Source organism: Schistocerca piceifrons, chromosome 2, assembly GCF_021461385.2.
Source record: "Schistocerca piceifrons isolate TAMUIC-IGC-003096 chromosome 2, iqSchPice1.1, whole genome shotgun sequence".
NCBI lineage: Eukaryota > Metazoa > Arthropoda > Insecta > Orthoptera > Acrididae > Schistocerca > Schistocerca piceifrons.
Window position 1 is genome coordinate 278797928 of NC_060139.1, and position 14280 is coordinate 278812207.

Genomic DNA, 14280 nt, shown 5'->3' on the forward strand with positions numbered 1-14280 from the left:
AGATTTGTTACCAGTAGGTTCAAACTATGCTTAAGCGTTATGGAGATATTTTGGGAACTCAAATAGAGGGAAGGCGATGATACATTATTGGAAAAATATAGAGAACCAGCATTTGAAGCCAACTGCGGAAAGATTCTACTGCTGCAAACGTATATAGTGGTGGTGGTTGTTGGGATGTGTAAGGGGGACTAAACAGCGAAGGTCATCAGTCCCCCCGTATATAGTGTGTAAGGACCATGAAGATAAGCTATGAGAAAATAGGGCTCATATGGAGGCATACAGACAATTGTTTTTCCTTTGCTGTATTTGAGAGTGGAACAGGACAGGAAGCAACAAGGTACCCTCTGCCATGCACCATATGCTGCCTTGAGGAGTATCTACGTAGATGTAGACATAGAAATGGTTTACTTATCAAGAGGCTGCAATTGTGAGGTAAGTCCTCTCAGAATAAAAGCAAGGTCTGTATTTCCTTGTCTCAACTGGTCTAGCATAAAAAGAGAACTCTTCTTCAGTGAATCACCTTTCTTCTCTCCCATACTCAGTTAACCCATAATTTCATACCAGTCTTGTCCATCCAACCCTTGTCAAGTACTGGTGTGAACAATAATACCTGGTGGTATTTCAGAAGATTTTTCACTTTAAAATGATCAATGTATTAAGTTTAGTACAGTCAGAACTACATGAAAGGCCAACAATCTAATGCATTTTTAATGTCCAATTGTTTTTACAATTACAGTTTTAGCACCTTTCATGGCAACAGTTCTGTTACTCAGTAGATCAAAAGTCAGAGGAGTTTCGTCCATATTTGCCATTTGACTTAGTTCCATACTGGTTTTCTTTAGATGTTGAATAATAAAGTGATGTAAAGATAATATTCTCTCTTCACACTCTTGTGGCATTTTATGAGATATTTTGATTTTGGTTCGCAGGCTAAGACCATGACACTTCACAAACCTGTAGCACCAACAAACTCCACCCTTAAAGCCTGCTAAGTTCCTTTGTAGCACTAGCTCATGGGTGGGTATTTGATCATTTTTTGTATTGGTGCCAATGGCATTTGGACAGTGTCCTTTAATCCATTTCAATTTGTCATAATCTAGTTTTGCCATCTTGTATTTAGTACTCTATTTGCACATTTATTCTTCTTAATTTTTTTTCAGTTGTTGTTTTCCAGCTCACCAATGTTGAATGGTTTTCTCTGTTGGTGGAGAGCCGAAATGCCATTCAGCTGCTGTGTTTTCATGTTGTTCTGCATATGTTATTACTTTCAATTTATAGCCTGCGACATATGAATACCTTTTACGTTTTTCCATTAGGAAGCTAGCTACAAATAAAAATACTGCACTGTTACAGATAATATAAATCACTTTCAGTTCAAGTTCACTGACACCATAGACTGCAATCATACAGCATAGGCTAGACTGTGTTCTGGGTATGTCATGGCAAGCCAGGAGGGAGACAATGTTAGCAAGCTTGTGAATCCACGCAACTCAACTCATGTTCATCGCTTCGGTGCACTGCTGCTGCCAGTCGAATCCAATGTTGCCAGGCAGATACAAGTTTCCAGCAGCATCAAATATATGGCCATTTTTAAGAATAGTGGGAATTTTAAACCAAACACTGGAAATTTTTCTATTAATTTTGAGTATAAGACTCATCTGAATTTTGGACGCAATTTTTTGTAGAAAAAAGTGCATCTTAAAGTCCACAAAATGTGGTTGTTCTTGGTATAATTTGTGATAAAATATCAATTAACGATGAATTGGCAATTCATGCCTTCAGGTGAACCACAAGATACAGAAACGTACGTATGGAAGTTTACTGCAGTATAGTTGATAAAGACACTGACTGACTATGACAAGGTTTGTTTGTTCGCATCTTTCTGTTTCCAGTTTTTTTTATTCATATTAAAGATATGCAAATCCCACTATTGCTTGATGTCGCTAGTTTATTTCCAAATGTTCCTACTGATGAACCTACACTGGAGTGCCAAAGAACCTGGTATAGGCATGCATATTCAAATATAGAGATATGCAAACAGACAGAATACGGCACTGTGATCAGTATGCCTATACAAGACGACAAGTGTCTGGCACATGTCAGATCGGTTACTGCTGCTACAATGGCAGGTTATCAAGATTTAAGACAGTTTGAACGTGGTGTTATAGCTGACGCACAAGCGATTGGAAACAGCATCTCCGAGGTAGGGGTGAAGTGGGAATTTTCCCATACGACCATTTCATGAATGTGCCATGAATATCAGGGATCCAGTAAAACGACAAATCTCTGACATCACTGTGGATGGAAAACGATTCTGCAAGAACAGGAGCAATGATGACAGAAGAGAATCATTCAATATGACAGAATGCAACCCTTCTACAAATTGCTGCAGATTTCAATTTTGGGCCATCAATGAGTGTCAGCATGCGAACCATTCAACGAAACATTATCGATATGGGCTTTTGGAGCCGAAGGCCCACTCATATACCCTCGATGACTGCACAACACAAAGCTTTACACCTGGCCTGGCCAATAACGACATTGGACTGTTGACTGAAAACATGCTGCCTGGTTGGCGGAGTCTCATTTCAAATTGTATCGAGCGGATGGACATGTAGAGGTATGGAGATAAGCTCATGAATTCATGGACCCTGAATGTCAGCAGGGGACTGTTCAAGCTGATAAGAGGCTCTGCAATGGTGTTGGTTGTGTGCAGTTGGAGTGAAATGGGACCCCTGACACATCTAGATACGACTGACAGGTGACACATGCTTAAGTATTCCTGTCTGATCACCTGCATCCATTCATGTCCATTGGGCATTCTGATGGACTTGGGCAATTCCAGCAGGACAATGTGACACCCTAAATGTCCAGAATTGCTATAGAGTGGCTCCAGGGACACACTTTTGAGTTTAAACACTTCTGCTGGCCACCAAAATCTCCAGACATGAACATTATTGATCATATCTGGGATGCCTTGCAATGTGCTGTTCAGAAGAGATTTCCACTCTCCCACCCCCTCGTACTCTCATGAATTTATGGACAGCCCTGCAGGATTCATGGTGTCAATTCCCTCCAGCACTACTTTAGACATTAGTCAAGTCCATGCCATGTCTTGCCGTGGCATTCCTGCATGCTCACAGGGGCCCTACACAGTATTAGGCAGGTGAACCAGTTTCTTTGGCTCTTCGGTGTACAAACAAATTAACAGATATTTTGCACAAATCCATATAAATCCTGTAGAATTACATGACATAATCAATGCTACTATTTACAGAAAAAAATGTAGATAATGATATGTAAATCCTGCAAGCTTCCAGCATCCACACAGCCACAAACATGCACGTTTCCATTGAATGGTGCAATGCCTCATGTCTGTTCCATTACCCAAATCAGCCTTTCAGACAACTACAAGCCATCAAACAAATTGCTTCTAGCAATGGCTGCAGCTCTGTTCATATTGATAATACTCTAAGAAAAAAAAAAATGAATAAATTTACATCACTTCTGCACACTGACCAACAGCAGTCACTAAGCCTGGTGCAAAATTCTGTTTATTGGCAACATTTCAGACAATCTCGTAAAAAAGTTAAAGTCTTGCAAATACAGTCCTGCATTTCATAGCACGAACGACACATAAAAAAATTATTCAAAGAAAAATTGCAACCCCTGAGAGACTGGTGAATATAATATAACCTGCAAGCAGTATGAAAAAGTGTATATTGGTCAGTTGGGCAGAGCTGTGGCAATTGGGCTATGTGAACATGAGATATGCTGGCAATTAAGGAAGTCAGATTTAGCCTTTGCTGGTAATTTTTTTTAGCAGAAAGCCAGTCACATATGATGTAGAATGTGAAGTTCTACATTCTGTGATGAAAAGAAGAAACATGACCTTGCTGGATATCAACAAACACAATGCCAGCCTAGTGTTGAATGATTAGACTCAATTTCCATTTTCCCCTTTGTTAAATTAAGCTTTTGTTACAAATACTACATTCAAACTGTAAATTCACCTTATTTCTCATCATTTATTTCTTTTAATTAGAGGGCCAAGTGTAAGAACAAATTTTTGGCTACTGTGTCTTTTTAATGTGGGTAAGAAGCAATAATAACAAGTATTAAAATCTTGACCGTCAATTTGGAGAAAGCTGATGACAGCAGGATCTGGGTGTGGTAAGTCTACTTCCTTTAGATTTTCATGGATTTATTTATCTCTTAATTTCAATCACTCCTTGGACCAGCATTTTGTTTTCTTTTTCTGCTTTCTATACAGTGCTAAAACCTATGCAATAAACGCTTTGTCTGCATTGGTAGCTATTCACTAGAGTCAAAGTACCTCGCTATATGACTGCACTGTGTGACAGCTGCTTCTAGAGTGAGGTCAAATTTGACAAACTTTATTCGTACATCTATGACTTGTTTGATGGGCTTGTGGATACAAAACAGTTAGAGAGATTTGATTATTACCAGGGGCCTACAAGGACAACATTAGACTAACAATTTACAAAATTATTCCCATGTATCTGTGATTACCCAATGGCAAGAGATGTTAATCTATGGTACAACAACAGTGCCACACAAATGTAACTCATAGTTATTTGCAGACTATAGATATGCAACCTGTCTTTTCCATCAAAAAATTTCCATTCATTCCTTAAAATGATAGTAACAACAAACTCCGTGACACACTACATGTAATTTTTCATCATTACCTGTCCTCCAAAATGAGGAAACTATGCTCTTTAGCAAGTGTTGTTAATTCCTGTACAAAACTCTTGCTAAAATCTTCAATAATATCACAGTGTATTTTCAAGAGACATATGTGTTCAGCTACAGCTCTGGCCAAAGTTAACAAGTCTGCAGTTTTTGGCATATCTGCAGCTAAGCATAAGTTGCTCTTCTTCTTCGTCATTACAGCAAAAAGTTCTGCAGCTACAGAATTGCCAGCATAGGAAGCACGTTGTGCAAATGACATCGTTAGGCGGTTTGATTGCTCATCTAAAAACGAAAGGAATCACGATTAGCATTGTGCGCCAACCCATTTCTATCACACAAATATTTCATTAAACACTGGAGAATTATACGATAATGGTAAGTAACAGAAATGTAGCACGGTATAAAATGCAAAACAGAAACATACAAAAAGAGCAGACTTTTTGCTGCAAAAGTGGTATTCAATGTAGTATCATAGGAATTCTCAGTAGTCAAACATGACATGTGCATTAGCTCCAGCAATATCCATCATATTTCACAAAATATTTAAACGTTTAATGATATAATTAGAACATTTATAATCTCTGACATGTTCTTCATTTGCAAATACATTTATTGTTCAGTCAGTCTCCCTTATACACATTGAATTTATACCATCCCATCCTCATTTGGGATTTCAACAGTTTTCCTTGACCACTAAGGCAAATGACAGGATAGTTCCCTGATTATGACCATGGTCAACCACATGTCCTATCTTCAAGGACAGCCTGTACTATCCTCATAAAGCTTGTTGCGTATGCTGTATCCTGTACCTATATTTTGATTTGTGTTGTATTATCTTGACAAATCTTATCACTGTGAGTTAATACTTGGTTGAATAAAAATAAACAAACCAAGTTAATCAGTGAGTGATGACAATTACCGACTTCTTTCACTGCTGACGACATTTCCCAAAATTTTTGAGAAAGTGATGTACTCCTGATTTTGGTGTGTTCACAGATCTGCTGGTAATATGGTTCGCACTCACACGCCAGCAAATAGCAACCGGTCGGCACGCTGCAACAAAATGTGGGGGAGAAGCGTTGGGGAGGGGTAGCGGACGGATGCAGGAATATGAACTATGACCTTGTCTAACGCCTGACGTGCAACTACGGCTTCACGAGCCGATCTCTTTCGGATACTGCCGAATCTGCACGAGGTAGCAAATGGAAAATTCTCTGTGCAGCGGGTAGCCGCCTGCCGCCTAGTAGCGTACGTTATCTATTGCGTATCTATCGAGTGTATAGTTTTCGTTGCCGTCACGTGAACTAGGACAGAACCACCGAAATGATGATGAATTGCGTTCATATATATGTTCAGCGTGTGGAAGACGCTACGATTATAACAAGAATCTGATAAAATTCTTATCATATGCACATCACACCAAGGAAAGTTACGTGTTGTCCCTCCACAGTTAAAGGTGCAAAAGTTTTAGACATATTTGGGTAGTTTAAGGGTAAACAGGAGCGCAATTTAATACGTCACGAATGAAACGCACATGCTTCGGAGAATAGTTATATGAAAATGAAAAGTCCGTTGTGCGATATATCAGTCCTTTCGGAGAAATGCAGTTATGATCATTTCTCAATGAAGCATGCTATGTTCAAATTCAAATGGTTCAAATGGCTCTGACACTATGGGACTTAACATCTGAGGTCATCAGTCCCCTAGAACTTAGGTTTATTAGATTTAAATAGTTCTAAGGACAGAACACACATCCATGCCCGAGGGAAAAATGCTGTGTCAATTACATCATAAAAGACTGAATTTGCTACACGAAACACATCACTTTGTGTCAAAAAGTGTGGGGCGTATTACACTTCGGACAACGTCACACAACGTGTCTTTGTACGTCACTATTCAGAGAAATACGTGCCTACAACAAAGAGCATACAAAACGTGAAAACTAAGGGCATACACAACATGAAAACCCAAGGAACTAACTAAATAGGAGGCGTCTGTCCTTCCAACAGTTGTCGACGGAACGTTAAACACTTAATACCCTCCTCCGCTGGAACGGTAGCTTCAAAGTACAATGCACGGTTACTCAACATCTATACCCCGCAAACCACCGTGAGGTGCAGGACAGAGGGTATGTCCCGTTGTGCCAGTTATCAGGTTTTCTTCCTGTTCCATTTACATGTGGACCGCGGGAAGAATGATTGAATGACTTTGTGCGTTCAGTAATTATTCTAATCCTATCTCACGATCCCTATGTGAGCGATACTTTGTTAATAGACTTTCACGGGATAGTTTACGTCTATGTTCAAGAGTCTCCCAGTGTGGAGGCCTGGATGGCGTGCAAGGGGTGGGGCGCGGTATGTTAAAAAATCTTTTAGCAACAAACAATTACATTTATCTTTTCCTTCGAACATAGATGATGGCGATGATCTGGAATGAATTCCGTCCGACGTCGGTGTTATGCCAGAGGCGGTCAAGAACAATGAAACCGTGGTCATGTTTTTAGCATTGATCGGGTGAGCTGCTGTCGGCAGCTGGTACAATCGCCCGTTGTCTGCTACAGCGTTGCCAACTATATGACAAATTATCGCGATATACGATAATTACAATGTGAACACGATATACTATAGTACGTTGCTGATAATTGTGGAATCCGTGATAATTTTTGTGATGCTTTAAAATGAAAATAAATTGATATTTGTAGTAATTTCATACAAAAATAATGTGTTTTCATATATTTAAGTCCACACTCCATTCAATAAAAGCAATTTCTCCTTTTTCATCCGTCCGCTCCCCGCAACAGTCCCACGTGTCTCAACTGTATATTCTCTTCCGGGGAATACTCTCACTTCCTAACGAATATTGTTACACAACCGATATGTGCCATCAACCATTAGGTCATCGTCATAAGTTGCCGGCGAGATTGGGACATGAATACACGGGTTCTCTTTAAGTGTGGTATTCTTCAACTAAATACTGTAACAGAGTGTGTGTGCAACAGTAATTTATATTCTCCATCGATTCCACTGACGAAATTGAGGCTGCATGGTGAGTTGAAATTAAATGTTTGAAGCAAAAGTTCAGACAGGAATGATTGACTGATTTGTCTTTCAAAGAGTGATGGTGTATAGTCTGCAAATGTGAATTCAATGCGGAGTTGACTGTAGTAAAATATATTTAAAAAGTTACGTGCCGTAAAATGTGTCGGGCCCCTATAAAAGACGCTTGACTTTTCACCACACTCGAAGTCGTCCGATACACTTGATACGCAGAGCAAGAAGGCTGAAATATTGCTACGTGGATTTCTGGCAGAACATAAGTGGGGAAGTGCCAACAAATGACTTTTCACGTTGGTGTGTAGAATGTATGAGTCTGGCGACATAACATCTGACTTTCGGAGGAGTATCATCCACACAATTCTGAATACTGCAAGAGGCGACAAGTGCGATAATGATCGCACAATCAGCTTAACAGCTCCTGCATTCAACTTGCTTACAAGAATAGTATACAGAAGAATGGGAAACAAAATCGAGGATGTGTTGACGATGATCAATTTGGTTATTCTGACTGACGTGCGGTTGATAATGGAAAGAAAAATCAAGAAAGCAGGTTCATAGTATTTGTCGACCTGGAAAACGCGTTCGAGAATGTAAAATGATGCAAGATGTTCGAAATTCTGAGAAAAATAGGGGTAAGCTATAGGTGGAGGAGGATCATGCACAAGAGCCAAGAGGGAATAATGAGAGTGGACAACCAAGAACGCAGTGCTCGGATTAAAGCCGGGTAGCTTCAGGTATGGATTTAAAATTCAAGGTGAAAGGATATCAATAATACGATTCGCTGATGACATCGCTATACTGAGTGAAAGTGAATAAGAATTACGTGATCTGCTTAATGGAATGAATATTCTGATCAGTACAGAATAAGGACAGAGTAAACAGAGGAAAAACTAAAGTAATAAGAAGTAGCAGAAGTGAGAATAACGAATGAAGTTTGGAATTCTGTTACCTAGGTAACAAAATAACCATTGACGGACGGAGCAAGGAGGACATCAAATGTAGGCTAGCACTGGCAAAAGGAAGTTCTACCAGTATCAAATATGGGCCTTTATTTGAGGAAGAAATTTCTGAGAACGCACATCTGGAGTACAGCATTGTATGGTAGTTAAATATGGACTGTGGGAAAACCGGAACAGAAGAGAATTGAAGCATTTGAGATGTGATGCTACAGACGAATGTTGAAAATTAGGTGAACTGACAGGGTAAAGAATGAGAAGTTTCTGCACAGAATCGGAGAGGAAAGGAATATGTGAAAAACCCTGATAAGGAGAAGGGACAGGATGATTAGACATCTGTTAAGACATCAGAAATGACTTCCATGATTCCAAAGGGAGCTGTAGAGGGCAAAAACTGTAGAAAAAGTGCCTTTCCCGATTCTAAAATTGATGAAAACATAGAATTAAGTAGAACAAAAGCCACAGGGCTGATAAAGAATGTCATAGGTAAGTGTCATTTGGATGAATCGAATGAAGTTCTACGAAAACAAAAGTTAGGTTGCAAAATTGACGAATCTACCGCCATTTTTGTGCGGTATTTTGATGAAGTTAGCTCCAAAATAAATACTAAATTTTGGCAGTTGTTATAAGTTTTTGAGAAGAAAGATGCACGTCCGCTCATGTAGGTGCTACTGCTAATGGTTTGTACGATCTCCTACGTAACACCTCGTCAGTACATAATATTTCTCTAGAAAATTTGGTAGGATCTGCTTCAGAGGGTGCAACACAATGATGGAGAAAGAAATTCTGTTGCTAGTCGACTAATTTGAGGTTTTCCTGGCAATTTTATAGAGAAATGTAAATGCCATCCATTGCAAACAATTACAAAGGATATGCGAAGACATAGCAACGGATACATATTCATTCTTTAAGCATAGATAAAAAAGAATCGTCTAGTTTGCAGAATTCCAAGAGTTTTGTAATATCGAACCTAACACGACACTGCATCCGTCTCAAACAAGATGTTGTCTTTGTTAACTTGTTTCACGTATTATAGAATAGTGGAATGCACTGCAATTATTTTTCGCTTCCAAGTGGGAAGAAGAAACCCTGTACGCAGCTGAACAGTTAAAGTCATTCCGAGGCAACTTTGAATGTGTAATTTTTATATTTCTTGAGTGGATTCTACCCAACTTTGTGTCACTGAATCAGTATTTTCAAAGAGAGAAATTAGTAATTTGCTCTTCGCATGATAGAATGTACGAAACACACAAAGAAATCATTCTCTGCTACATGTCTCCTGATTATATCAACAAAACTGATTCCACAAACGTAGGTCCAGCAAACTAAGCCCAACTTGTGCTTTATACACAAGTGTACGAGGGTTGGAACTTTAATAGTGGCAACTATTTATTTACAGTTTGTACAAAATAGATACGTGTTTCAAAGTTTTACTGATGTTGAGAGTAGTCACCAACATTGTGTATAACGTGTTACCACCCATGTGGAAATCGTAGGATGCCCTTAGCAGTGTCACTTGTGTTGACAGTTCAAGTGGCGCAGTCTATTGTCCGACGAATTTGTAGCAGTTCTGAAGCAAATGCCGTGAAGCGTTTCCTTCAGTTTATAAATAGAGTTGAACTCATGAGCACTTAGCAGCCCCATTAGCCAAACAAATCAGTAGGCCCTAATACCTTGCACTGTACGTGCTTGAGCATTGTCCTACAAAATGATGGTCAGGTCCTGCAGAAAGTGTCATCACCTCTGTCTCTAAGCTGGTTGTAGGTTGTGTTCCAAAAATAAACAGCAGAGAGACAGAATTGATGACACTTTCTGCAGGACCTGACCATCATTTTGAAGGACAATGCTCAAGCACATACTGATTTGTCAGACTGAAGGGCTACTAAGTGCTATACCACCTACTGCACTCCCCTAACATGAGCCCTCGTGAGTTCAACTCTATTTCTAAACTGAAGGAAACACTTCACGGCATTCACTTCAGAACTGCTGCAAATTCGTCGGGCAATAGACCGAGCTGCTCGAACCGTCAATGCAACTGTCACTGCTAAGAGTATCCTATGATCCTACGACTTCCACATGGCTGGCAACTGGTTATACACAATGCTGGTGACTACTTTGAATGTCAGTAAAACTTTGAAACAGGTATCTATTTCGTACGAGCTGTAAATAAATAGTTGCCACTATTAAAGTTCCAACTCTCGTATTTAGATGTAGGTGTGATTAAGTTCATGAGCCAATCGGAAAACATCTCACAAAAATCTAGTCATTTCCACTACACAGTGCAACAGTTCCTTATAATGTCTTGTTGTGAGATAAAAGGAGTGGTATTATTTCAAAAATTCTGTTCTAAAAATGTTGAGTTGGCTAACACCAGAAATAGCATTGGCAAAAAGTGCTAAAAGGCCATCAATGCTTGTTCCACTTCTATAAATAGGTTCAGAGGATTTCTCGAAAAGACAAGATGCTTGTGCAAATGACTATCAGAGGAGAGCATTGCCACATGCAGACTTTCCCGAAAATCAAAGAGGTAGACGATTTTCATAAAGAACGCTACTGACCTTCATGGTAACCAAGAATTCCTCCAAATAGGAAACTGTGCAAGATATATTAGTTTCACCAGATTCCAATTCTGGTTGTGAGCGAGTATTTTAAAAAATGAATGTAGTGAAGACGCTGTTGAGAAGTAAGTTACATTAAGGTACAGTAAGCTCACTTCCCAGCTTGTCAAGAATTCTGTACAGTTCGAACCAACCAGTATAATGATTGGATCAATGAACACGTCCAACATTTATGTCAAGGAGAAGGAATCTCCTCGGGATAGTGATGCCGAGGTGGAGTTCAATAACGATGCCTATTAGGGTGAGTTTAATTATATTACTATTTGTAATTATATTACATACCCATGCTACTTTTCAATCAGGTTTGCACAAAGTCTGTGATGCTTTGGAATCTTCTGAGTTTATCTTGTTCTGAAGTAGATTAGTGCAAAGGATCGCGATTTGAGATGTTTGGGTTCGTAATTCACAAATTTTATGGATAAAAATTTTAAGAGATGACGACTTTGCTATTCGCGATTGAAAACATGTATTGCTTATGTCATATTATCAGCATTATTGTTTTTATGGTTTATGACTTTCAGTATAGGGTAATTTTAGATAAAAATTCCATAATTTTGTCTTCTGAGGTTGGCAATGTTTGTTTGCTACACTGTGACCATCCTTAACACTAGGACAGGGGCTTATGGACAGCCTGGAAGGACCAACTGGTCATTTTGATGGGTGTAGTTTTATTTGCCTTTTTTAAAAATAGTAAACAAATTTGGATGTATACTAATTTAGTTCATACTATTTATACAGTTTATATCTAAAAACAAAGATGATGTGACTTACCAAACGAAAGCGCTGGCAGGTCGATAGACACACAAAATTCAAGCTTTCGCAACAAACTGTTGCCTCATCAGGAAAGAGGGAAGGAGAGGGAAAGACGAAAGGATGTGGGTTTTAAGGGAGAGGGTAAGGAGTCATTCCAATCCCGGGAGCGGAAAGACTTACCTTAGGGGGAAAAAAGGACGGGTATACACTCGCACACACACACATATCCATCCACACATATACAGACACAAGCAGGCATATTTAAAGTCTTTAAATCCCTAAGGTAAGTCTTTCCGCTCCCACGATTGGAATGACTCCTTACCCTCTCCCTTAAAACCCACATCCTTTCGTCTTTCCCTCTCCTTCCCTCTTTCCTGATGAGGCAACAGTTTGTTGCGAAAGCTTGAATTTTGTGTGTATGTTTGTGTTTGTGTGTCTATCGACCTGCCAGCGCTTTCGTTTGGTAAGTCACATCATCTTTGTTTTTAGATACATTTTTCCCACGTGGAATGTTTCCCTCTATTATATTAATATTTATACAGTTTACGTGACTAAAGTTTCGCTTTTTCTGTAGAATCACATGGTAGAATGAACATTTTATATCTAATAATTAATCCAAATACATATGACAACAAAATGTTGAATGGTTAACTCCCCTTAGTAAAAACAAGTGTTAATATTAAATTTTGAATAGCACAATATATTGTGCAGAAAACATTTATAACCTTCATTCCGCTCATTCAAATCTACCTGCTGCAGGGTGACAAATACGAGTATTCAGCGTTGCCTAAACATGGTCCACATACATACTTGCTGTACTTCATACATAATTGCTGGCTCCTATTCTTCCCTGTACATCCTCCAAGTCTCGTGAATGTTGCTATATTGCAATACTGTATCAGCAAATCTGTTTCTACATCTACACTCATGCTCATAAATTAAGGATAATGCTGATACATGGTGAAACAACACTCTGGTGGGCAGTTTGCGGGTTTAAATCACCTCGGGGTATGACCATACGGTGCATTTGACCTGCGGTCATCGCACAGTGGTGCTGGGAGCAGTCCACATACGCAGAAGTGTGTTGGTGCCTGTCAGAGTACGGTGCAGCCAGTAAGTATGCAGACGTTTTCAGACGTGCTAATTGTGACTGTGTGTTGAAAATGGCTCAAAGAACACACATTGATGACGTTATGACGGATAGAATACTAGGGCGACTGGAGGCTGGTAAAACACAGCAGGTTGTAGCATGGGCTCTCCGTGTGCTACAAAGTGTGATCTCAAGATTATGGCAATGATTCCAGCAGATAGGAAACGTGTCCAGGCACTACAGTACAGGACGTCCACAGTGTACAACACCACAAGAAGACTGATATCTAACCATCAGTGCCCACAGACGGCCACGGAGCACTGCAGGTAGCCTTGCTCGGGACCTTATCGCAACCACTGGAACAATTGTCTCTTGACACAGTCTGCAGTCGGCTGAACAGAATATGGTTTATCACCTGGAGAGTGGAAAGTGCATTCCCTGGTCACAGGAGAGCCCATAAAGCCTGGTGTCAAGAACACAGTACATTGTCATTGGAAGAGTGGTCTCAGGTTATGTTCATGGACGAGTTCAGGTATAGTCTGAACAGCGATTCTCGCCGGGTTTTCATCTGGCGTGAACCAGGAATCAGATACTAACCCCTTAATGACCTTCAAAGGGACCTGTATGAAGGTTGCGGTTTGATGGCGTGGTGTGGTGTGGTGTGGGATTATGACGGGTGCACGTACACCCCCCTGCATGTCTGACAGAGGAACTGTAACAGGTCACATGTACTGGGACGTCATTTTGCACCAGTATGTCTGCCTTTTCATGGGAGCAATGGGTCCCACCTTCCTCCTGATGGATAATAATGGACGGCCCCAACGAGCTGCCATCGTGGTGGAGTACCTTGAAACAGAAAATATCAGGTGAATGGAATGGCCTGCCTGTTCCACAGACCTAAACCCCAATGAGCACATCTGGGATGCTTCCAGTTGACATATCGCTGCATGTCTTCAAACCCCTACGCCATTCAGGAGCTCCGACAGGCACTGGTGCAAGAATGGAGGCTATACCCCGGCTGCTGCTCGACTACCTGATCCAAAGTATGCCAACCCATTGTGTGGGCTGTGTACGTGTGCATCGTGATCATA

At 40.1% G+C, this 14280-nt stretch overlaps 1 protein-coding gene across 1 annotated transcript in view; it reads right to left on the reverse strand.

Annotated features, from left to right (window-relative positions):
• LOC124775372 (uridine 5'-monophosphate synthase) overlaps positions 1-14280 on the reverse strand; it is a 90766-nt gene that overhangs the window by 18252 nt on the left and 58234 nt on the right. The window contains exon 5 of the mRNA XM_047250207.1: positions 4713-4998. Within this exon, the coding sequence (XP_047106163.1) occupies positions 4713-4998 (286 nt within the window). The remainder of the gene's footprint in view (positions 1-4712; positions 4999-14280) is intronic.